At 40.9% G+C, this 24,769-nt stretch overlaps 1 protein-coding gene across 1 annotated transcript in view; it reads right to left on the bottom strand.

Moving 5' to 3' along the window:
• Positions 1-7,898: 7,898 nt before the first annotated feature.
• Positions 7,899-24,769, bottom strand: part of ERCC6 (ERCC excision repair 6, chromatin remodeling factor) — a gene marked incomplete at its 5' end in the record, with an annotated part of 73,229 nt that continues 56,358 nt past the window's right edge. Inside the window, 10 exons of the mRNA XM_079702408.1 lie at positions 7,899-8,505; positions 9,647-9,725; positions 10,358-10,562; positions 12,114-12,815; positions 12,901-13,046; positions 13,652-13,746; positions 14,145-14,264; positions 14,649-14,759; positions 15,229-15,444; positions 23,950-24,045. Of these exons, the coding sequence (XP_079558534.1) occupies positions 8,083-8,505; positions 9,647-9,725; positions 10,358-10,562; positions 12,114-12,815; positions 12,901-13,046; positions 13,652-13,746; positions 14,145-14,264; positions 14,649-14,759; positions 15,229-15,444; positions 23,950-24,045 (2,193 nt within the window). The 3' untranslated portion in view covers positions 7,899-8,082. The remainder of the gene's footprint in view (positions 8,506-9,646; positions 9,726-10,357; positions 10,563-12,113; positions 12,816-12,900; positions 13,047-13,651; positions 13,747-14,144; positions 14,265-14,648; positions 14,760-15,228; positions 15,445-23,949; positions 24,046-24,769) is intronic.

Below are 24,769 nucleotides of genomic sequence, written 5' to 3' on the forward strand. Positions count from 1 at the left end.
CTTAAAGAGGGGGGTAAAGAGTAACATAGAGGGGAGGAGCCTGGGGGGAGCCCACCTTCCCTAGGTGGTCAAGGTCAGCATGACCAATATGGGGTCAGAAGCTCATCAAGCCTGCCAAGGCCATGCCCTGAAGGGACAAGACACCACCTCTGCTAAAGATGCTTCACCAAACCCTCATCGTAAGCAAACACCCCACAGACCCAAACTGAGAAACATTCTGCAATGTCCAAATTGTGAGGGTCATGAAGGCCAAAGAAAGGTGGGACTACTCTACTTAAAGGAGACTAAAAGAATGGGTGACCAAAGGCAGTGTGTGGTCTTGGACAGGCGGGTGGCAGGAGCTGCAGAGGACAGAGTGGGGCAGCTGATAAAATCTGAATATGGCCTTCATATCAGATCATAGTATTGCATCAAATTTAAATTTCATGCCTTTGATAACTGCACTGTGGGTATCTAAGAGATTGTCCTTGTTCTTAGGAAAAGCACACTGAAATATTTAGGGGTAAAGGGGCATGTATACAACTTACACTCAAATGTTCAGGAAAAAGTATGTGTGTGTGTGTGTGTGCGTGTGCACACGTGTGCAAGCAAATGGGGCAAAAATGTAAACAGTTGGTGAATCTAGGTCAAGGGAGTTCTCTGACATTCTCATAACTTTTCTGTAATGTTGAAATTATTTCAAAACAGCAAGATTTTTAAATTAAGGGTATTTATCTGTGTGCTGACCCCGATCCTCTGCCTTGGACATCATCAAAAGAGTGAAAAGAGAATGTGGCTGACTGCCGCCCTGCAGCTCAGCACCTGCGTGTGGTGTCCAGGGACACCAGAGCCTAACCTGGACACCTGGGAACTGGAGCCAGAGCAGCCTGGGTGGTGTTGGAGGAGGTCCATCTGAGACAATGCACGTGAAGTGGCAGCAGTGCCTGCACATAGCACACTCCACGCTGCTTCCCTGGGCCCCCAGCCCCTCCAGCCCAGAGGGTTGAGGCCCCCTCCACCACTTACATCCAGGTGACACCAAATAGCAGCCAGCCATGGGAGGTCAGGGGCATGTCCATGACTGAAAGGAGGAGACCTTTGGGGAACTTGATAAATTCACCCCAGAAACACACAGCACCTGCCCTCAATGCACACTGTGCCACCTTGATGACCCCTGCTGAGGATGCCCACCCTGTCTCCTTCAGAAGAAGGCCCATGTGGCCTGAGGAGCTGCCCTCCATGGCATCTCTCTCCCCATGCTCTCCCCAATTAACTTGAGAGCCAGAGCATTACCTGAGCCAGGCTTGAGACCAGACACCTAGGTCCTGCTGCCTCTGCTCCCACTGGCTGTGGGCAAACTGAGAGCTCAGGGGAAATGCATCTAGACGGGCCTAAGCTGGTTATCCCTTCCCAGACACTCTCCTTGTGGGCCATCTGCTCCCCTGGTAGGCCCAGCTTGCCCTGCGGTCATGATGGGCCTTGTCATGGGCAGGAGTCCTGTGTGGATGACGGAGTTTAGAGCGTGGCACTCAGAACTTCTGGGGTTTGCCTTCTGAGTAGATGCTGAAGAAAAAGTGGACTGGACTACAGGTGCTGCAGAAGACTGGGAAGGGGGGGTGGGGCAGTACTCACTGCCCTTTGTTCTCTCCCTTGGGTGGGGTGGGGTAATGAGGATAAGGCAGAGGGTGGCTGGGTCAGTGGAAGAGAAGTGATAGGTCTCGGGGGGTGTTCAGTCCCCCAAAACCAGGGAGCCTGGCCTCACTCCTCACTCCCCTTCCCCTTTAGTATGTCTTATTAGGTAGCAACAAATTTTGTTTTTGTTTATCTGGGCAAGTTTTTATTTTGCCTTCATTTTTTAATGATAACTTTGCTGGTAAAATGATTCTACGTTGATAGTTTTTTTCTTTGAGGACTTTGTTATCCCTGCCTTCTGACCTCTATTGTTTTCTGAGAAGTTAACTGTTAATCATATTGAAGTTCCCTTGTAATGATGCATCATTTTTCATCTGCCACTTTCAAGATTTTGTCTTTGATTTCAGCAATTTTACTGATGTGTCAGTGAGAGCCTTTGCATTTAGTTCACTGAGCTTCATGGATATTTTAAAAAATAAATTTGGGATATTTTCAGGCATTATTTCTTAAAATATTTTTTTCTCTTTTCTCTCTCCTTCCATTACTCCCATTATGCATATATTGGTGCACTTAATGGTGTATCATGTTTCCCTTTGGCTTTGTACATTTTTCTTCATTCTTTTTTCTCTGTTCTTTGGATAGTATAATCTCTATCCATCTATCTGCAAATTGCCTGAATCTTTCTTCAGCCAGTTCAAGTCTAGTGAATTTTTAACTTGTCATTATGCTTTCTAACTCCATGAATTTAGCCCCTGCAACTTGGAGCTGGAGGGGATGAGAAATGCTGCCAGCATGCCCCTCCCAGTGAGATACAGTATCCCTGGATTGGGAATTGCAGGAAGGAGCCACATTTTCTTGGCTAAACCTACCTGGATCACAGACTCTGTCATCACACTGAGATGAGGAGGAAGCGGGGAAGGAATAGGTCGTGGCTCAAGAGTCACAGACTTTTGCTGTTCTTACCAAGGTTTAGTAGATTTTCTTGACTGTCTCTTCATTTACAATATACCCTTAGGATTATTTCCAGAAATATTAAATTTTCTGGGGGAGGGAGGGGATGTTTGTCTTCTGGAATTTTGTCCAGTTACAGTCATTTTCTGGATTGCACTTCTGCAGGGTCCTTCACACTGCCATTCTGGAAGTAGAAGTCTAAAAGATGTTTTAATTTTGGAAAATTACTGTGTACTTTACAACACTGAGAGAGATTTAAAGGAGAAAAACTACACAATTAAATCAATAGTGCAGAAAAAGCATTTAATAAAATTCAGCACTGGATTCAGGATTGGAAAGAGCATTTCCTTTTTTTAAAAATTTATTTACTTTATTTTTGGCTGCACTGGGTCTTTGTTGTTGTGCGTGGGCTTTCTCTAGTTGCAGCAAGCGGGGGCTACTCCTTGTTGCAGTGCATGGGCTTCTCATTGCAGTGGCTTCTCTTGTTGAGGAGCACGGGCTCTAGGCGCACGGGCTTCAGTAGTTGTGGCACGTGGGCTCAGTAGTCAAGGCTCGTGGACTCTAGAGCGCATGCTCAGTAGTTGTGGCACATGGGCTTAGTTGCTCCACGGCATGTGGGATCTTCCCGGACCAGGGCTCGAACCTGTGTCCCCTACATTGGCAGGCAGATTCTTAACCACTGTGCCACCAGGGAAGCCCAGAAAGAGTATTTCCTTAACCTGATAGAGATCATCTGCCAGAAAGCAACAGCAACTGCATATTTAACGGTAAAACTTTAGAAGTCAGGAATAAGGCAAGGATGTCAACCGTTGTCAATTATATTCATTATCATATTGGAAATACATGGTGTAAGTATTGAAATGGAAGAAATACAATGGTCATTATTTGCAGCTGACATGATTGTAACACACAGGACAATTTACAGACTTACTGGAATTAATAAGAGTTCAAGCAAGGTTGCTAAATACAAGACCAATATGTAAAATCCAACAATACTCATAAACTAGAAAATGTGATTTTAAAAATGTTACTTACTATAGCAACAAAAACTGTAGGATAATTAGGAATTAATGTAAGATGTGCATGACCTTATAAAAGTGAAAGACATTATGGAATTATGAACAGAGTGATATGCCCTATTCATAGATGAGAAACTCAGTAAACAATCCTCCTTAAGTAATCTGTACAGTCATTACAATTTCAAAAACAACAACAAAATCCAAATGTGACAAGCTGATCCCAAACAAAGGTCCAGGAACTAAGAAATTTTTTGGAAGATGAGGGGAATCATTCTACCATATGTGATTGCCACTTATAAAGCTACAATTATTAAAACAGTGGGTTATTGACAAAGTTAAGTAAGTGGACCAATTTAACAGAGTACAGAGCCCAGAAACATTCCCATAATTACATGGAAATTAGATATAGTGATAGAGGAAGGCTTACAAGTCAGGAGGGAAAGGATGAACTATTTTTTTAAAAGGTGCTAGAAAAAGCAACTATCCACATGGTGTTTACAAGAGAATTTGAGAATGTAATCATGACTTTAGGTTAGGAAAGGGATTCTTAAATAAGGAAACAAAATGAAACATGAAAAGACTGAATTTGACTATATTTAAATTAAAAACTGTATGATAAACATCATAAAATAGTTGTGTTCTAATTCTCCATATTTTCATGCAAAAGTAAAAAGATCCCTCACAAAACTAAAAATCTATAAAATAGCTAGGAATAAACCTAATATGAAATGTGCAAGACCTTCATGAAGAAAGTTATTAAAATTTTATCCAAGAATATAACATACTCTAATAAAATGAGGCCTATCATGATGCTAATGGGAAAAACTACATTAATTAAAAGAAGCCTATTATCCTCAAATTAATGTATAAACTAATACAATCTCAATCAAAAGAGCAACACAATTTTAGTGGAACTTAATAAACCAATTCTAAGATTCACCTGAAACAGAAAATGCACAAGAATAAGACAATGAAGAGGGGGGGAAAAGGAAGGGAAACATGCCTATAGATAGCAAAACACTGTACAAAGTTGGACAGGGAAGTGTGTGGTCAGTAGAATAGAATCTAGATCCACTGTCCAGAAACAGACAATTCAGCATATGATAAACTAGCCATTTCAAATGGATGGAGAAAAAAATTGGACTATTCAATAATAGTAGGAACAATTACCTTTTCTTTTTTGTTTGGCAAAGGGGGTAACCCCTAAGAGAGAAAATGATCTATAGTAAAACTAGGCCAACATAACATGAACAAGCAACTTGTAATGGAGGATCTACAAATGGCCAAAAAACATGGAAATGTTTAGTTTTATAAGTAATCAGGGAAATTCAAGTTAAAACAAGGTATTTTCAACCACAATATTGTTTAGGAAAACAAACAACAAACTCCCGAGATTGATACGGCCTACTGTTGGCAAGGGTGTGGAGAAATGGTCCTTTTATGGAGTATGAATTGAAGGAAGCACTTTCACTACAACCATTAAAATTAAAAATCCACCTAATTTTAATTCCAGCAATTACATGAAGGTTGAGCTATACTTACAGGAACGAAAGGATGTGTTGTATATAACGTTAAATGAAAAGTTAATAGCTGCAAAATAATAAAGATGATAATCCCATTTTTGTAAATCACATATAAAACAAAACCAGCTGCTGTAACAAAAAGACTCCAAGACAGTGGTTTAAACAAGTCAGGAATTTATTTTGCTCTTAAGTTAACGGGTGAAAGGGAAGCAGTTCAAGACTGGCAGGCCAACGTCTCCATCGTCAGCACACGACTTCTCCCCACCTCAAGTCACTGCTTAAGCTCCCACAGGCATCTCAGCCAGCACAAAGGGGAATGTCGAATGGAGTGGACACCCAATTCCTTATTTAAGGGCCCAGTCTGGATGTTCTCTTTGTAGCGCATTGCCTGGTCACGTGGCCACAATTAACCATAAGGAGGCTGGCAAGTAGAGTCGTGAGCTGAGCAGCCACGCGTCCAGGTAAAAAGCAGGAATCTTATCAGTAAAGGAGAAGGGGAAAACAGACATTACAGCAGCAGTCTCTGCTGCACGCATCTGTAAAGGCATGGAAAATAGCCTGGAAGAATACACACCAAATACAGTACTTATCTCTGGAATACGAACAAGAGGGGGTGGGGAGGCAGAGTACTGCTTGAAAATTTTTCAAGAGTGATAGTATATTCATGTATTAACTAAGGAATTTTTTAAATTTCACAAAATTTTAAAATCCTTTATTGTAGCTTAATACCAATATAACATTTTAAATACATTAAATCTATCTATGTTGTACAAAGCTTTTAAAGTTCCAAAAGTTAGATTTTATCTAAATGAATAAGTTACTCTATGTTGTTAAAACCATGACTTAGAGCATCTTCCTCTAAGTCTCTCCACCCAGAGGCACGATGACAATGTTCACAGATATCCATACTGAGACACAGGCAAGGCAGTGACTACCCAAGGTCTCAGCTGGTGGCAGAGCTGAGACAAGGCTTGGAGTGAAGGCCACCTTGCTGTGACTGCATCATAACTTTTGCTGGCATTTTCTACTTGAAGAGAAGGCTACAACTTCCCTAGATTGGTAGAGTTTAGATTTCACACAATAGAGCTAGGATGCCAAAGCACTTCACACTAGTGAACTGTATCGGTACTTTAATCCGAGAACAAAAGGGATGCAATTTTCTTATAGGCTAATGATTACAAAAATAAAAATAAAAAAAGAACCTCCCAGAAACAAAAGTCATGAATTTTGACTCCCTTCTGAGCCAAGCAGTCAAGTTTAGGATGTATTGACCTGTTTAAAAGTCTCTATTATTTCTAGATAATGATGGTAGAATGAAGAAAATAATAGAATCTTCTTCCTCTAACACCGAACCACTTTAAAAACAGAATAAAATAAAAAAGCCAGAATCCAAAAAAAGCAGCAGAAAATTCTGGTGGGAATTATGACTCTGACAATGACATCTCCTAATCTAAGGGGAAGGATTCATGGCCCAAGCTATTTAACAAAATCTCAGAACGGAAAAGTAAAACCCAAGTCCTCCAACCAAAAGCTGCATGCTGCCCAGCAGAGGCCCTCCCCGACCTCCAAACCCACACCCCTTCTCTCTGGGTGCCAGGGAAGAGCATACAGGAGATCTGGACCCAGCTGCCTGATTTTAGCATGAGCTAGATGTAAAGAAACAGCATGGGAGGAAGGAGAGCACAATACAGAAAAATCAGAAAGAGTGAAAACAGCAGGCCAGAGGAAACAACTCTAAGAAACAAACAAATTGCACCGTGACAGCTCTAGAAGACATTTAAGGAATCCAACGAACTTCAGAAAACAGGACTTCAGAGCTGTGATAAAACAATGACAAGGAAAGAAAAACAACGCTAAGAAAACAAACTGAGGATCAAAACAACATCATCACAAAACTCTAAACACATAAACAACAGCCAGAAACAGATGCAGCTGAAAACCAAACCTCTAAAACAGGAGCGTCACGGTGAACAGAAAGGGAAAAGAGAGATGAAAATAACTGGACAGAAGAAGGAGAACAATGATGTCTGATATAAAGTTACCAGCATCCTTAGAAAGACAGACAATGAATAAGGTAAAAAATGTTCAAAGTTCCCTCCCAGGATGTAAGCAGAGAGAGGGCTAGAATGGTGCTCACTATGCGGTGATGATGGTATATCCGGGTGTGGTCCGGAGTTATGTCCGTGTGCGTGTGTGTGCGCGTGTGTGCGCTGGTGGTTTTATTTGTACCTACTTTTGGTTCTGCTTGAGTTTTTTTTTTTAAGATAACATATTTTCCTAAAACCACTATGCGGGGGGGGTGGGGGGTGGGGAAGGTGCCCTTTGCTTAAAATAAAGCCACTGTAAACTAAGAAAACTACAAGTTTCTACAAATACATGTCTCATCATTTATTATCAAGCTATTCCATGCTTTACTAATAAAAATACCTGTCATTTTAACAGTACCTTAACAGAAGATCGTTTAAAGGCAACTAATAGGACTCAAAAGGTAACAAGTCCGATCTCTTTTTTGGGTGGCAAATGATTGATTTAAACATTTAAAAGCTAGGTACCAAAAACAATTCTGTTATCAGATACTGATGAACTGATTTACTGAACAGGCCTAACTGAATATAAGACATGTTTTTAGCACCAATAAAAAGAATTCTTGAGAGTTCTGGTCTATAAACTTCTAAATGAGTAGTAATGTATTCCCTGACAGCATCTTCTGGGTAAAAGAACAAATGTGTTCCAAGGATTAACAAGTTAGGTCCCTGATTTCATAATTAATTTTGGAAAAAAAAAATCCAGGTATTTTTATAAATTTCAGAGAAGAATCTCTTCCTCCTTAAGTTTTAATTATGAGGTAGCCATCATTCAAAGTAAACATCAAATGCAGCCAATTTACATCGACAAAACATATGATTATTAATCGTAAGATTAATAATCAGAAATGTCCACTAGAAAAAGTCAATTTAAAGTTCAGAAGGTAATACTGATCAGCAGTATTCTGGCTTGAGTTTCCAAATTCCTTCACCACCTGAAGTTCTATGAAAAGTGCACAGATTTCTCAATAGTTCTCGAAAGACACAAGACTGTGATGCTGATAATTTGGATTCAAACTCCTGCAGTATCTCCCGAGTGCTGGCCTGGCCATCAACTTGGGCCTGAAAGGCAATGAAGTTTCTCATTTCTACCAGAAGGTCATCGTGTTCCATGCTGGAAGGCGGAGGAGCAGAAGCCTCTGGAAGGTACCCACTTTCACTTTCTAAGCGCTCTGGCAAAATTAGGTGGTTTCTAGCTCTCATTTTAGCCAACAGTGAGGACGAAGTGAGGGCTCCAGATGAAGGCTCCGCATCTTCAACTTTTCCACTAAAATGCTCCGAAACATTATCTTTTCCATCCTTTTTCGTAGTGCTGTCCTGGAGAAAGAAGACCAGTGCATCGATATATTTAATCTCCAGTTTACGCTCCCACTACTTATTTCTCCAAAGGCTCTGAGGGGCCATAAGATAACACACATGCCCAGGGCACTGAGGCTGATGGAGAATGGATGATACACCGTCTAATGCAAAGGGAAAGGAGGAGAGTCAAGTGTCTAAATGCACCCACTCTTAGAAAACATTTCCTAAAAAACCCAAAACTACACTATTTGCTTCGTCACCATCCTGAGGGACGAGAGTGGAGGGAGGGCAGAGAGGGTGGGGCCGGGCTTCCAAAGAAGGCTTCTAGGGAAACTGTCTCCAGGAGGTACGAGCTCTGTGGGCATTTACCGTTCTTCCTCCCAAGTTTTCCCTGATCTGAGCACCGTGGGATAAGGAACAATATCAGAGCTGTACTTCCTTCACTTTTAAATCTTTTTACTACTTTACACCTCATGTGAGTTTCCTTAGAACAGCTACATAAATCTAGTTTTTCTTCACATTCCTACTGCTAAAAGAACATAACACAGGAAGTAAAAAAAAAAAAGGTTCTCTATTCCTAAATGTGTTCATATAAATCTAAAACAGGAATCTGAACCTGGGACTTTTCAAATTTTATAAGTAACATGACCCTTAAGCAGAAAGTAACAAAGTATTAAATGATCAGAGTATGGCCTACTATTTACTCTCACTGAAGCACTCAAGGCCTTCGGGGTTGTAGGACAGGCAGAGAAGGGCACAATGCTCTGGCAGCTAGTAAATTACAAACAACATTCAATAAAGGCCCTCTAGACCTGTAGTCTAGAGGGCAGTGGTCCTTGGAGCTAGTACTTCACCTCCGGATGGGGCAGGCGGTATGGGCAGCAACTCACACATCACCCATCCTTATATGAACTTTTGGAAGACAAAACAGAGATTCTATTATGGATCTTGGGTTAAAGACTTTGTCTTTTCTAGGAAGTTAGCTGGCCCTTTTAAATTCACACAGAAGTACTTCATAAATGCATGAAAGTGCACACAACATAAATATCAGATGTCATTATGCCAGTGATGCTCTTCACATGCAGAATCGAGTGAAATTTTCATGGCAATTCAATTAAGTAGATCTCACAAGTGAAAAGTTGATAGGCTATCAGATTACCTGGCATTTCTCCTTTGGAGACGTTGAAGAGGGATGTTGCACAGAGAAGCTGGAGTTCCTTTTCTGACCAAATCTTCTCCTAAATACGGAAGAGAGTCATAGTTGATAAAATGTAACTTTGTGACTTACAGATGAGAATGCCCTTCCAACACCTAAACTCCTCTTGGAGCAATTTTCTTCTGCACGGTTATTCTTTCACAGCCATGACGCTTCTGCTCCATCAGCCATGATGCTTCTGCTCTATCCCCTGAGATTCCCGTACTTTACTCTCCTAGTAAAGCAGTAGAAATTATTACTCAATATCCTTGCTCAGCTTACTACCCTTGAATTCTAGGTAGGGAAGCTATTCTAAAAGAGCACGCTGAATACCACAGTAATTACTGATTGCTGAAACCCAGCTAATCATCTTATTAAAGTTTAATCGTTATTCTGTACCTCTTACTATTTTTTATGACATCACCTCTTAAGCAAAACAGATTTCTCCTTTCCCTGAAAAATCAGCTTTGGAAAGGAGGGAATGAAAGCAAAGAAGAAGGTAAGATGATAAAAGTCCCTCCCCAAGTCACATACATCTGGCTGACCCAATCCCTCCCTGAGAGATTTTCTACTGCTGCAGATAAACAGGAGGAGGTATCCCTGCCTGCCCTGATTTTATTTCCAGCCCAGCAGGTTTGGCCTCCTCACAAGCATGGCAGGGCGGCAACCTCTTACTTTCTTCCTGCTGGTGCACCAGCCACACCCCTGTGGCCAGTCCAGGTGGGAACACCAGATGTTGCTCCCAGACACCGCTGCCGAGAGAGTCTCAGTGCTTTGAGGGCATCCTGGGCCACACGGTTGGCCTCCGCCTCCACCAGCACGTAGTCTGGACTGGCTCCGTCCATGATAGCATCATGCTTCATGATGCTGTGCACACCCACTGGCAAGAGCAAAGGAAACAGTGAACATGTTATTTCAGCTCGTACACAATCACACGTTTTCTTCTGTATAGGCTAGTGTGTTGTGGGTAGAGGAAACATCATGAACGTTTTTAGCTGCTATTCACCCGTGACCACCAGGACCCAGGAACTTTTACAAATGCTGCTGCTCTTCACCTGCATCTCTACCCGATAAGGGAGGGACTATCAACTGTCACTGCTTTGTATAATCAAAGCATAATGCTTTAATAACCACACTTCAACATAAACTCTTCACTGTTACCTGGAAAACTTTAAAATCTTCTACTAATATATTCTCTATTGAAGGGGGAAAACATACAAATATAAAATAAAACTACACAATTTCTAAAAAGTAATGATGATGGAAACACTACATATCAGAAGAATCCAATGCAGTCATCAGTGAAAAATGCATAGCCCTAAATATTTCTATCAATAAAAATGAAAGAACAAAAATAAATGAACTGAATTCCAAGTCAAACAGTTTTATAAAAATTAGGACCAAAAAAACTCATCAAAACAACAACAAAAACAAAAGCAACAGGAAGAAAATACTGAAGATAAAAGCACAAATTAATGAGGTAGAGAACAACCATGGATCTAATTAATAAATCAAAAACCTGGTTTATTGGGGAAAAAATCACAAAATAGACAATCTACTAGCTTAACCTGACAAAGGAAAAGGGGGGAAAATATACAAAATTAGAAATGACAAGGGGGAAATTATCTTGAAACAGAAGCCAATTTAAAAAAATTATTACAAGAGTATTTTCTATGCCTCCATGCAAATAAACTTGAAAACTAGACAAGACAGATAATTTTTCTTAGGAAAACAGACCAGGAACTGTAGAAAAAAACAGAGCAAGTTACCAATGAACTACCTTACAAGAAAGCATCAGGCCCAGATGGTTTCCTTCTGAGATGCCATACGTAAGCCTGCTTTCCTGAACAGAAACCCATTCAGCAATCTTTGGAAACTCAAGGCTGTCACCTTGGGAACACAATGACTGGTGATACCTGAGTAAGACAGTCCCAGGGATGACTAATTGGTGCAGGCTGGCCGGTCCCTCCAGGGTCCTGAGCAATTGTTGAGTCTGCTTTCCTAATTTTTCTCCCTTGATATTAGCTACCAGCTTTCCTACTTCCAGAGTGCCTGCCTCTGGCCATGCCCGTCTCTCTCCCCCATGATCTGTCACTTTACTCTCCTGTGGTTGTTAAATCAGATAAATACAGCATGCAGAGAAATCATCTATGAATGTTCAGGTAGTACAAATCTATTTTAAGCATTGCACCCCTCCTGTATGTGGTTAGAAGTCGAGTCCTACTGTTCTCCCAAGGTTCAAATTCTCCTAGGAAAGAGAGGTGGAAATGATTTTCAAAAATGTCAATACATTTCAAATCTGAGTTTTAGAAGGAAAAATACTTCCAGTTGAGCACACACTCTGCACTGCCAGGAAAGGCTGCTTCCGCTAGAAGTGGCCCCCTCATTTCTATTCCTAGCACACCTGTGGCAAGGTCAGCAAAAGGAGTACCTGATTTTCTGAAAAGCTTTTCCAGGACGTAGTCGTCATGGCTGCGTTCCTTGGGCTCGCTCTCATTTTCACTGTCTTGCCTCCGGTACTGCTTCTTCTTCACCAGGTGCGGAATTCGAGTTCCCTCAAACTTGGCATCTCTGCGGTGCTTAGAGCTCTTAAGCTTTTGCTTCGGCCTCAGATGTTTCTCCAGGGTCTTTTCTTCTGCCACGTGATGTTTCATTTTCGACTTGTGCTTATAAAAATTATTTTCTGTTTGCTCATTCTCCCAAAGAGGTTCTGTTTGAACCCGGCAGCTTTCTCTTTTATCAGAAAGACCCTCCTTTACATCGATGCTTTCCTCACCAGACATCCTGGACATTTTGCTGATTCTCGGAGAATCTAAACCTTCTCCGTTTCCATGAATCAGTGAGGAATCCTGCAGTCTGGACACTGCATCTATCTCTTCTCCAAGCCTCTCACTGTTAGTTAGACTACAAGATGTTTGAGGGGCATCTTTCAAAGGATCACCTAGATTAGAAGTTACTGCATTCACTTCAGGTCCTATAGCTGTAGATTTCTCTTCAGATGACGTGGCAACATTTGCAGATGTGTTAGAACCAGGAAACTTTTTACCTACTGGAATGTTCTGGTCTGTTCCAAAAGCCAGTTGAAGTTTTCTTTTTAAATGGCGCTTGGGTGTCTGAACATCTGAACCAGTTCCTGTGAAAGGGAAAAACATGCTAGTGTTATACTGCCTAACTCTTATGTATTTCGTTACTTTAAGTTAAATTATTTTATGAAATACCTGCAAAAATAGCACTTGTTTCAGTGCTCTGGGATGCATCAGGACTAGTCAGAGTAAACAGCTCATAAAGATCATTGGATTTGAAAAATCGCCTTTGCTTTGGATCTTTTAGCACTCTATTTGTCAAAAACTGCTTGAAGATTTGTCTAAAAAGATAGAAATTAAGCTGGTATGAAACAATGTTTAGCTGTACCTCAGAATTCTAAACATACAGTAACTGCTTATTAATAAGGTAGAAAAACAATCAGGTTCAAAGACATTTTTAAAAAACACACAATAAGACATCTAAGCTTATTTTAATGAGAAAGAAAAAATACAAAAACAAAACAAGATAAAAAAACCAAAACACATATCGCTCTGTTACAGCAACTATTGCTCTAAGATGGAGAGAGTTTTTAAAAAAAAATTAATTAATTTGCTGTGTTAGGTCTTCGTTGCCGCGCACAGGCTTTCTCTAGTTGCCACAAGCGGGGGCTTCTCTTGTTGCGGAGCGCGGGCTCAGTAGTTGTGGCTCGCGGGCTTAGTTGCTCCGCAGCATGTGGGATCTTCCCAGACCAGGGCTCAAACCCACGTTCCCTGCGTTGGCAGGCAGATTCTTAACCACTGCACCACCAGGGAAGTCCCAAGACTTCTTAAAGTACTATTTTTAAAAAATTCCCTGCTCCAAACCCTGGCAGAGTGCCTCTCCCTCCTGCACACCCGCAACTAGGAGAGCAGCCTCTGGTCAAGGAGCACAGCCACGTGTACTGACCGGTGGTAAATCTTCTCTTCGATGGTGCCTGCGGTCAGAAGCCTGTACACCGTCACCTGTTTCTTCTGGCCTATCCGCCACGCTCGCTCCCGGGCCTATGGTAGAGAGATGCAGCTCAACAAGGGCCCTTCTCAGCGATAAGCACTGATTAATAGCCGGTCGCTTCCTTCCACTCCCGAAATTAGAATTTTGGCTAATGAGGCTAAGTACAACCAAGGCCTATTAAGGAAGATAAACAGGCAGGTGACAAAACAGACCTAGCCAACTCTACCTGGAAAACAATGTGTGTCTGTCCCCTCCCAGTTCTCTTTTTACCCATGTCTAGTGTGCCTGCTACGGGAAAACTGTGAAGACCCTTACTCCAAGCTGAAGACAAGCTACAACCAAGATGTGAGCTATATGCTGAGGGTAACGTGGCACCGAAGGATGCTCCCGAGTGCAAGCCATCAGATAGTATGTCACCAACACGCTCCTTTAAACAAAATAAACGGACCTGCACGTCTGTGCTTGGGTTCCAGTCAGGGTCATAGATGATGACTCGGTTTGCCCCCGTCAGGTTGACTCCTAGGCCACCCACCCGAGTGGTCAGAAGAAACACAAATATGGATGTGTCCTAGAGGTAAGACACACAACACTCAGTATGCACGTGGAAGACTAGTTACAGCTCTTCACCTCTGCCTTTACATATTCTCCACACGGAAGCCTGTTCCCAATACAAGCAATGGGTTATGCCCCAGAAACCTTTGGTCAGTCAAGATTCCATCTCACAGCTTCTACTTTTAATATCAATTAAATTAGCAATATTTAAACCTGGGTTTTCGAGAAGGAATACACATTCTCTGTTTAAACACAACACATCCCCCAAATCCAGAAATGCACTGAGTTAAAAGCACCCACTGCCCCATCCCAGATGTAGGCACTGTGGGTGCAGACCTCTCCTTCTTCCCCTCTGTACAAAGTAGCGCCATGTGACTTCATCGTTCTGTTCACTTGTTACCTCATTGTATCTTGTAATCAGTGGTTGTCTTGAAGCTATCGCAGTGGTACCATCCATCTTGAGATAGGAATACTTTTGGGCCCTAAGGAATACTTCAAATATGTCCAACATCTGTTTGGGAGAAGGGGTGGAGGATATAAGACTTTAAAAATCAAATGTACACCTCCAGTGAGTACTCCACATTTGTGTAAAGGGTCACATCCTTCCCAAAAGGCTTGTATTAGAAGGGGTTTCCTGATTCGAGGAAGATAAATGTAACTACTGCAAGAATATTTTTGGTATTTCCGGACTGTTAATTTTTACAAGTTTTGTAATCAACACGGCATTTATTTGAGTTCAGACCCAAACTCACCTGCACCCCAGAATCACATGGTAATAAACCTTTTTTAAAAAGCCAACTTCTGGGCACCAACTCTAGAGAAAGATCCCATCTCCCAAAGAGCTTTGCAGGCTGCCACTTCAGGGTCAATGGATGGATTTGCCTTTGGAATCAGTATTTTAGACAATATCTCATTTTTTAAGTAATGGTTGTGAGTCATAAAGAACCAACTTGTTTCTTGTATGAGGTTTGTATACTCACCTGTCTGGACTGAGAAAACAGCAATACTCGTTGGCCCTGCTTGTGCCATATTTTCAACAAGGACTCAACAACTATCATTTTCCCAGAACGTTTCCAGTGTCCGAACTGATCTTCCCCTAGTTCCTCATCTGGAACACCTTTAAGATTCTTGGGGCCTCCAGAAAAGAGATCAGGGTGGTTGCAGATTTTTCTTAGGGCTACAAGTCCAGAGAAAATCTATGGTACAAAAGAATTACGTGCACTCAGATTACCCCACGTAAAATACTATTCACTCTGGAAGGAAAGGAAGGAGGCTATTTGATATGTACCACAGATTAAAAAGTAATTCTTCACCAGCTTCTTAGTTTCCTCCCTAATCACAGCATATTAGGAGCTGGAAGAAATCAACCTTTACACATCTTATTTTCCTGATAGGGCAACTTCTCTAAAAACAAAAAAAATCCTTTTGGACCAAATATATTTACCAGGGTCACATTCAACTGCTGATGATTTATTTTCCCTCTAGAAAAAAAAGTATGCAGTTCACAGTATATAAAAAACTGACTCACCTTTTAAATATAAATAAGAAACATCACGCCCATCTAAAATTTAGGGAAATCTATCATGTAACTTAACAAATGCATTTATTATTTTTTTAAACATTTTATTGGAGTATAATTGCTTTACAGTGGTGTGTTAGTTTCTGCTTTATAACAAAGTGAATCAGCTATACATATACATATATCCCCATATCTCTTCCTTCTTGCGTCTCCCTCCCTCCCACCCTCCCTATCCCACCCTTCTAGCTGGTCACAAAGCACCGAGCTGATCTCCCTGTGCTATGCGACTGCTTCCCACTAGCTATCTATTTTACAAACAAATGCATTTAAATATTATACTCCTAAGTACCTCACTAGAAGTTCTGTATTTTAACATGTGAGTCAGAGGTTGAAATTCCCTTTACCTTCACATTAGTTTATCTGAAAACATACCCACGTGGAAAATCCACGGATGGGAATGACGTGACTTTTCACGCAGCAGAAGGGCTTGGAGACCCCAAGTGAGAGAGCCCACCCGCCCACCCCAACAAGAGGGAATCTTTCACAGGTTTCACCCCTGACTCAAATCACACTCACCAGCATAAAAACTCAAGTGGAAAAAGATAAATCATAAATTAAGCCAAAAATCAAAGAGTATGGTAGTTTTAACTAGTAAACAGTTAAACAAATAAACAATAAACGATCTGAACAAAGCAGGAACCCCATCACCACTCCCCCGAGTCATCTGCTACTTGTCTTTCTTCCTGGAGATCTCTGCTGTCCAATACAGCAGTCACAAGCCATGTGTGGCCGCCACTGAGCACGTGAAGTGTGTAGTACAAACTGAGATGTGTTACCAATGTAAGATACCCAATTTTGAAGACTTAGTATAAAAAAAGAGTAAAATATCTCAGTAGTTGTTTTTATTTTTGTGGTACGCGGGCCTCTCACTGTTGTGGCCTCTCCCGTTGCGGAGCACAGGCTCCGGACGCGCAGGCTCAGCGGCCATGGCTCACGGGCCCAGCCGCTCCATGGCATGTGGGATCTTCCCGGACCAGGGCATGAACCCGTGTCCCCTGCATCGGCAGGCGGACTCTCAACCACTGCGCCACCAGGGAAGCCCTCTCAGTAGTTTAAAAATTTTGATTATATATTAAAATATTTTAGATGCATCAGGCTAAATAAATTATCAAAGTTGATTTCACCTGTTTTGCTTTTCAATCTTTTTTAATGTGAGTACTAGAAAATTTTAAATCACACATGTGGCTTGCGTTCTCTATCTACTGGACAGTGCTGATCTAGACCACCTAAGGCTTCACAACTTGGAGACACGTGAAGATAAGTTAAGGGGAGATACAGGAGAGATGAATAAATGTGAATGATTTAAAAACCTCCTAGAGGGAGGGCTGCAAGGGCTGATGACTGCGATATCCTTTGTTTACTGAGATGGCAAGAAATATTCCATTTCTCACAGGCTTGAGGGGCACAGAGTGAAAAGGTTGTTTCAACAAGTAACTTAAAGACAAAATGGAAAAAAAGGAGGTTTGTGCCTGAGATCATGTTGATGTGAAACCAGGGATGGCCACCTTGTCCCAGATACATCAGAAATTCATCTACACGTGGAACAACTCCAACAGAACACCTACTGAACGCTGACAGAAGACCTCAGACCCCCCAAAAGGCAAGAAACTCCCCACATACCTGGTCTGAGCCGGGTGGATGAAAGGCTCTTGGTGCTGCAGCCAGGAGTTAGTGCTGTGCCTCTGAAGTGGGAGAGCCAACTTCAGGACACGGGTCCACAAGAGACCTCCCAGCTCCACATAATATCAAGCAGGAAAAATCTCCCAGGGATCTCCATCTCAACACCAGCACCCAGCTTCAGTCAACGACCAGCAAGCTACAGTGCTGGTCACCCTATGCCAAGCAACTAGCAAGGCAGGAACACAACCCCACCCATTAGCAGAGAGGATACCTAAAAACATAATAAGGCCACAGGCACCCCAAAACACACCACCAGACGTGGACCTGTCCACCAGAAAGACAAGATCGAGCTTCAACCACCAGAACACAGGCATTAGTCCCCCCCACCAGGAAGCCTACACAACCTACTGAAACAACCTTAGCCACGGGGGACAGACACCAAAAACAACGGGAACTACGAATCTGCAGCCTGCAAAAAGGAGACCCCAAACACAGTAACATAAGCAAAATGAGAAAGCAGAAAAACACACAGCAGGTGAAGGAGCAAGATAAAAACCTACCAGACCTAACAAATGAAGAGGTAATAGGCAGTCTACCTGAAAAAGAATTCAGAATAATGATAGTAAAGCTGATCCAAGATTCTATTTCCCAGATCCAAAATCTTGGAAATAGAATACACAATATGCAAGAAACAGTTAACAAGGACCTAGAAGAACTAAAGATGAATCAAGCATCGATTAAAAACACAATAAATGAAATGAAAAATACTCTAGATGGGATCAATAGCAGAATAACTGAGGCAGAAGAACGGATAAGTGAGGTGGAAGATAAAATAGTGGAAATAACTGATGCAGAGAAAAATAAAGAAAAAAGAATGAAAAGAACAGAGGACAGTCTCAGAGACCTCTGGGACAACATTAAACGCACCAACATTCGAATTATAGGGGTTCCAGAAGAAGAAGAGAAAAAGAAAGGGACTGAGAAAATATTTGAAGAGATTATAGTTGAAAACTTCCCTAATATGGGAAAGGAAATAGTTAATCAAGTCCAGGAGGCACAGAGAGTCCCATACAGAATAAATCCAAGAAGAAATACGCCAAGACACATATTAATCAAACTGTCAAAAATTAAACACAAAGAAATCATATTAAAAGCAGCAAGGGAAAAACAACAAATAACACACAAGGGAATCCCCATCAGGTTAACAGCTGATCTCTCAGCAGAAACTCTACAAGCCAGAAGGGAGTGGCAGGACATAATTAAAGTGATGAAGGAGAGAAACCTGCAACCAAGATTACTCTACCCAGCAAGGATCTCATTCAGATTTGATGGAGAAATTAAAACGTTTACAGACAAGCGAAAGCTGAGAGAGTTCAGCACCACCAAACCAGCTTTACAACAAATGCTAAAGGAACTTCTCTAGGCAAGAAACACAACAGAAGGACTATACCTACAATAACGAACCCAAAGCCATTAAGGAAATGGGAATAGGAACATACATATCGATAATTACCTTAAATGTAAATGGACTAAATGCTCCCACCAAAAGACACAGAGTGGCTGAATGGATACAAAAACAAGACCCATATATATGCTGTCTACAAGAGACCCACTTCAGACCTAGAGACACATACAGATTGAAAGTAAGGGGATGGAAAAAGATATTCCATGCAAATGGAAACCAAAAGAAAGCTGGAGTAGCAATTCTTATATCAGACAAAATAGACTTTAAAATAAAGACTATTAGAAGAGACAAAGAAGGACACTACATAACGATAAAGGGATCGATCCAAGAAGAAGATATAACAATTGTAAATATTTATGCACCCAACATAGGAGCACCTCAATACATAAGGCAAATACTAACAGCCATAAAAGGGGAAATCGACAGTAACACAATCATAGTAGGGGACTTTAACACCCCACTTTCACCAATGGACAGATCATCCAAAATGAAAATAAATAAGGAAACACAAGCTTTAAATGAAACATTAAACAAGATGGACTTAATTGATATTTATAGGACATTCCACCCAAAAACAACAGAATACACATTTTTCTCAAGTGCTCATGGAACATTCTCCAGGATAGATCATATCTTGGGTCACAAATCAAGCCTTGGTAAATTTAAGAAAATTGAAATTGTATCAAGTATCTTTTCTGACCACAATGCTATGAGACTAGACATCAATTACAGGAAAAGATCGGTAAAAAATACAAACACATGGAGGCTAAACAATACACTACTCAATAATGAAGTGATCACTGAAGAAATCAAAGAGGAAATTAAGAAATACTTAGAAACAAATGACAATGGAGACACGACGACCCAAAACCTATGGGACGCAGCAAAAGCAGTTCTAAGGGGGAAGTTTATAGCAATACAATCCCACCTTAAGAAACAGGAAACATTTCGAGTAAACAACCTGACCCTGCACCTAAAGCAATTAGAGAAAGAAGAACAAAAAACCCCCAAAGTTAGCAGAAGGAAAGAAATCATAAAGATCAGATCAGAAATAAATGAAAAAGAAATGAAGGAAACGATAGCAAAGATCAACCAAACTAAAAGCTGGTTCTTTGAGAAGATAAACAAAATTGACAAACCATTAGCCAGACTCATCAAGAAAAGAAGGGAGAAGACTCAAATCAGTAGAATTAGAAATGAAAAAGGAGAAGTAACAACTGACACTGCAGAAATACAAAAGATCATGAGAGATTACTATAAGCAACTCTATGCCAATAAAATGGACAACCTGGAAGAAATGGACAAATTCTTAGAAATGCACAACCTACCAAGACTGACTCAGGAAGAAATAGAAAATATGAATAGACCAATCACAAGCACTGAAATTGAAACTGTGATTAAAAATCTTCCATCAAACAAAAGCCCAGGACCAGATGGCTTCACAGGCGAATTCTATCAAACATTTAGAGAAGAGCTAACACCCATCCTTCTCAAACTCTTCCAAACAATATCAGAGGAAGGAACACTCCCAAACTCATTCTACGAGGCCACCATCACCTTGATACCAAAACCAGGCAAGGATGTCACAAAGAAAGAAAACTACAGGCCAATATCACTGATGAACATAGATGCAAAAATCCTCAACAAAATACTAGCAAACAGAATCCAACAGCACATTAAAAGGATCATACACCATGATCAAGTGGGGTTTATTCCAGGAATGCAAGGATTCTTCAATATACGCAAATCAATCAATGTGATACACCATATTAACAAGTTGAAGGAGAAAAACCATATGATCATCTCAATAGATGCAGAGAAAGCTTTCGACAAAATTCAACACCCATTTATGATAAAAACCCTGCAGAAAGTAGGCATAGAGGGAACTTTCCTCAACATAATAAAGGCCATATATGACAAACCCACAGCCAACATTGTCCTCAATGGTGAAAAACTGAAACCATTTCCACTAAGATCAGGAACAAGACAAGGCTGCCCACTCTCACCACTCTTATTCAACATAGTTTTGGAAGTTTTAGCCACAGCAATCAGAGAAGAAAAGGAAATAAAAGGAATCCAAATTGGAAAAGAAGAAGTAAAGCTGTCACTGTTTGCAGATGACATGATACTATACATAGAGAATCCTAAAGATGCTACCGAAAAACTACTAGAGCTAATCAATGAATTTGGTAAAGTAGCAGGATACAAAATTAATGCACAGAAATCTCTGGCATTCCTGTACACTAATGATGAAAAATCTGAAAATGAAATCAAGAAAACACTCCCATTTACCATTGCAACAAAAAGAATAAAATATCTAGGAATAAACCTACCTAAGGAGACAAAAGACCTGTATGCAGAAAATTATAAGACACTGATGAAAGAAATTAAAGATGATATAAATAGATGGAGAGATATACCATGCTCCTGGATTGGAAGAATCAATATTGTGAAAATGACTCTACTACCCAAAGCAATCTACAGATTCAATGCAATCCCTATCAAACTACCACTGGCATTTTTCACAGAAGTAGAACAAAAAATTTCAAAATTTGTTTGGAAAAACAAAAGACCCCGAATAGCCAAAGCAATCTTGAGAACGAAAAACGGAGCTGGAGGAATCAGGCTGCCTGACTTCAGACTATACTACAAAGCTACAGTAATTAAGACAGTGTGGTACTGGCATAAAAACAGAAAGATAGATCAGTGGATCAGGATAGAAAGCCCAGAGATAAACCCACGCACATATGGCCAACTTATCTTTGATAAAGGAGGCAGGAATGTACAGTGGAGAAAGGACAGCCTCTTCAATAAGTGGTGCTGGGAAAACTGGACAGGGACATGTAAAAGTATGAGATTAGATCATTCCCTAACACCATACACAAAAATAAGCTCAAAATGGATTAAAGACCTAAATGTAAGGCCAGAAACTATCAAACTCTTAGAGGAAAACATAGGTAGAACACTCTATGACATAAATCACAGCAAGATCCTTTTGGACCCACCTCCTAGAGAAATGGAAATAAAAACAAAGATAAACAAATGGGACCTAATGAAACTTCAAAGCTTTTGCACAGCAAAGGAAACCATAAACAAGACCAAAAGACAACCCTCAGAATGGGAGAAAATATTTGCAAATGAAGCAACTGACAAAGGATTAATCTCCAAAATTTATAAACAGCTCATGCAGCTCAATAGCAAAAAAACAAACAACCCAATCCAAAAATGGGCAGAAGACTTAAATAGGCATTTCTCCAAAGAAGATATACAGACTGCCAGCAAACACATGAAAGAATGCTCAACATCATTAATCATTAGAGAAATGCAAATCAAAACTACAATGAGATATCATCTCACACCAGTCAGAATGGCCATCATCAAGAAATCTAGAAACAATAAATGCTGGAGAGGGTGTGGAGAAAAGGGAACACTCTTGCACTGCTGGTGGGAATGTGAATTGGTACAGCCACTATGGAGAACAGTATGGAGGTTCCTTAAAAAACTAAAAATAGAACTACCATATGACCCAGCAATCCCACTACTAGGCATATACCCTGAGAAAACCATAATTCAAAAAGAGACATGTACCAAAATGTTCATTGCAGCTCTATTCACAATAGCCCGGAGCTGGAAACAACCTAAGTGTCCATCATCGGATGAATGGATAAAGAAGATGTGGCACATATATACAATGGAATATTACTCAGCCATAAAAAGAAACGAAACTGAGCTATTTGTAATGAGGTGGATAGACCTAGAGTCTGTCATACAGAGTGAAGTAAGTCAGAAAGAGAAAGACAAATACCGTATGCTAACACATATATATGGAATTTAAAAAAAAAAAAAAAATGTCATGAAGAACCTAGGGGTAAAACGGGAATAAAGACACAGACCTACTTGAGAATGGACTTGAGGATATGGGGAAGGGGAAGGGTAAGCTGTGACAAAGGGAAAGAGAGGCATGGACATATATACACTACCAAACGTAAGGTAGATAGATAGTGGGAAGCAGCCGCAGAGCACAGGGAGATCAGCTCGGTGCTTTGTGACCGCCTGGAGGGTTGGGATGGGGAGGGTGGGAGGGAGGGAGATGCATGAGGGAGGGGATGTGGGAACAGATGTATATGTATGACTGATTCACTTTGTTATAAAGCAGAAATTAATAAAAAAAAAAAAGTTACTAAAAAAAAATAAAAAAAAAAATAAAATTAGGGTCAAGGAAAAAAATAAATAAATAAATAAATAAATAAATAAATAAAAACCTCCTAGAGATGCCTATGACAGATGAAATAAATAGTAAGAGCTGGGAAAAAGAACAAAAATGCCTTAATCTGGAGGAAAAAACATGTAGATGCTACGGAACACAGGCAGCCTTGTCACCCACACTCATCTCTATCTGGCTCCATGCAGGAGGCAGGAAAGTGTATTTCTGAGCACCCCATGCTACTCAGATGTACCTCCAACGAGGATGGACCAAGGACTAAGGAAGTCTTACATGTCAAATAAAAATACAATTCACGCTTCAAGATACTGAAGCACAAAGAAGTTGAAGAGTTTACATGAAGCTTTTGACTAAAGCTGATGATAAACTTACTACATGTGCTTAATGAAGAGACGTTTACCCACATATATTGCTGAATATGGCCAGTAACTAAAATGTTATTACTTATACAAAAATGTATAACAATAATTCTTCCTCTGTGCACCCCAGCAGTCCAGGACTGCTCCCAACATGCTACATAGGAACAGCAATCCCTGTAGGACCCACCATTACAGACCCTGTTGTCTAGTGCATTCTTCCACTAGACCATGCAGTGCTGGGTTCAAGTGCAACAGTGCTGCAGTACAGATAAAAAGGGAGCACGCTCAAACTGTGTGTTCTCTTACTTCTGGAAGGGCTTCAAATGAAGGGAAGGTTCACACCCAAATATTTTCAAGAGGGTAATAATAGTGAATCCTTGACTAGCACTAGTTTCCTTTCCTCCCCCACTTTCCTTGGTCCACAATTCTTTCTCCAGCTTCTATTATTTGGCTTACCTGCATGTCTCCATTGAGAATTCTGTAAACTTCTTTGGAATCAATGAAATTTTGGTAGACTTTATGTTGCTCTTCCGTAAGACGGCAAAATAAGACCTAAGGGGAGAATAAAAACAGAGCTGAAAAAAAAACTTAACAAAACAAAATAACTAAAATATTAACAAAATTTACTAATCAAAAGAGCACAATGTATGTAATTTTCACAGTGTACCTCTTATTAAAAACAAAACAAAAAGAAGCCACATCTCAGAGCTGAGCAAAGACGAGCTCCCTCCTCTCAAGAGCCCCCTCCATTTCTGTCTTCCATCCACTTTTTGGTCCCCATGCCATTTGGTCCCCACCCCACTATCCCGGGAGTCCCTGAAGCCTGGCTTCCTGCTCATGGGGAAGTTCAGGACCAGGTGCACAGTGCTTCCTCTATCCCAGCCTCTGAGTGCTCAGACCATCTCAGCTCGCGAGCCCCTCAACCCACACTTCACTTCAGCAAACCTGATCAGGAACCTTAACCTTGCCTGGCACACCCCCTCCCTTTCCTGGAGTTCTAAGCCATCCCCAAGTTTACCAGACTCACTTCTGACCCCTTACCACGCCAGCCCAAAAGCACCTACTAATCCATGCCCCCACGTTCCCCTCACCCCCCAACATTCTGCCTCTCAACTCTCCTCTCCTCCTCCAAGACCACTGCCACCATTTCACAGCCTATGTTCCTCGGCTAGTCACAAACCCATGGTATTTTCCTTCAGCTACCCCTCTGCCACCCACTGCATCTGCCTTGCAAACTTCCAAATGAAGAGGAACTCAACTGCCTGCCTTCTCCACT

Source organism: Hyperoodon ampullatus (genome assembly GCF_949752795.1).
Source record: "Hyperoodon ampullatus genome assembly, chromosome: 1".
Lineage (NCBI taxonomy): Eukaryota > Metazoa > Chordata > Mammalia > Artiodactyla > Ziphiidae > Hyperoodon > Hyperoodon ampullatus.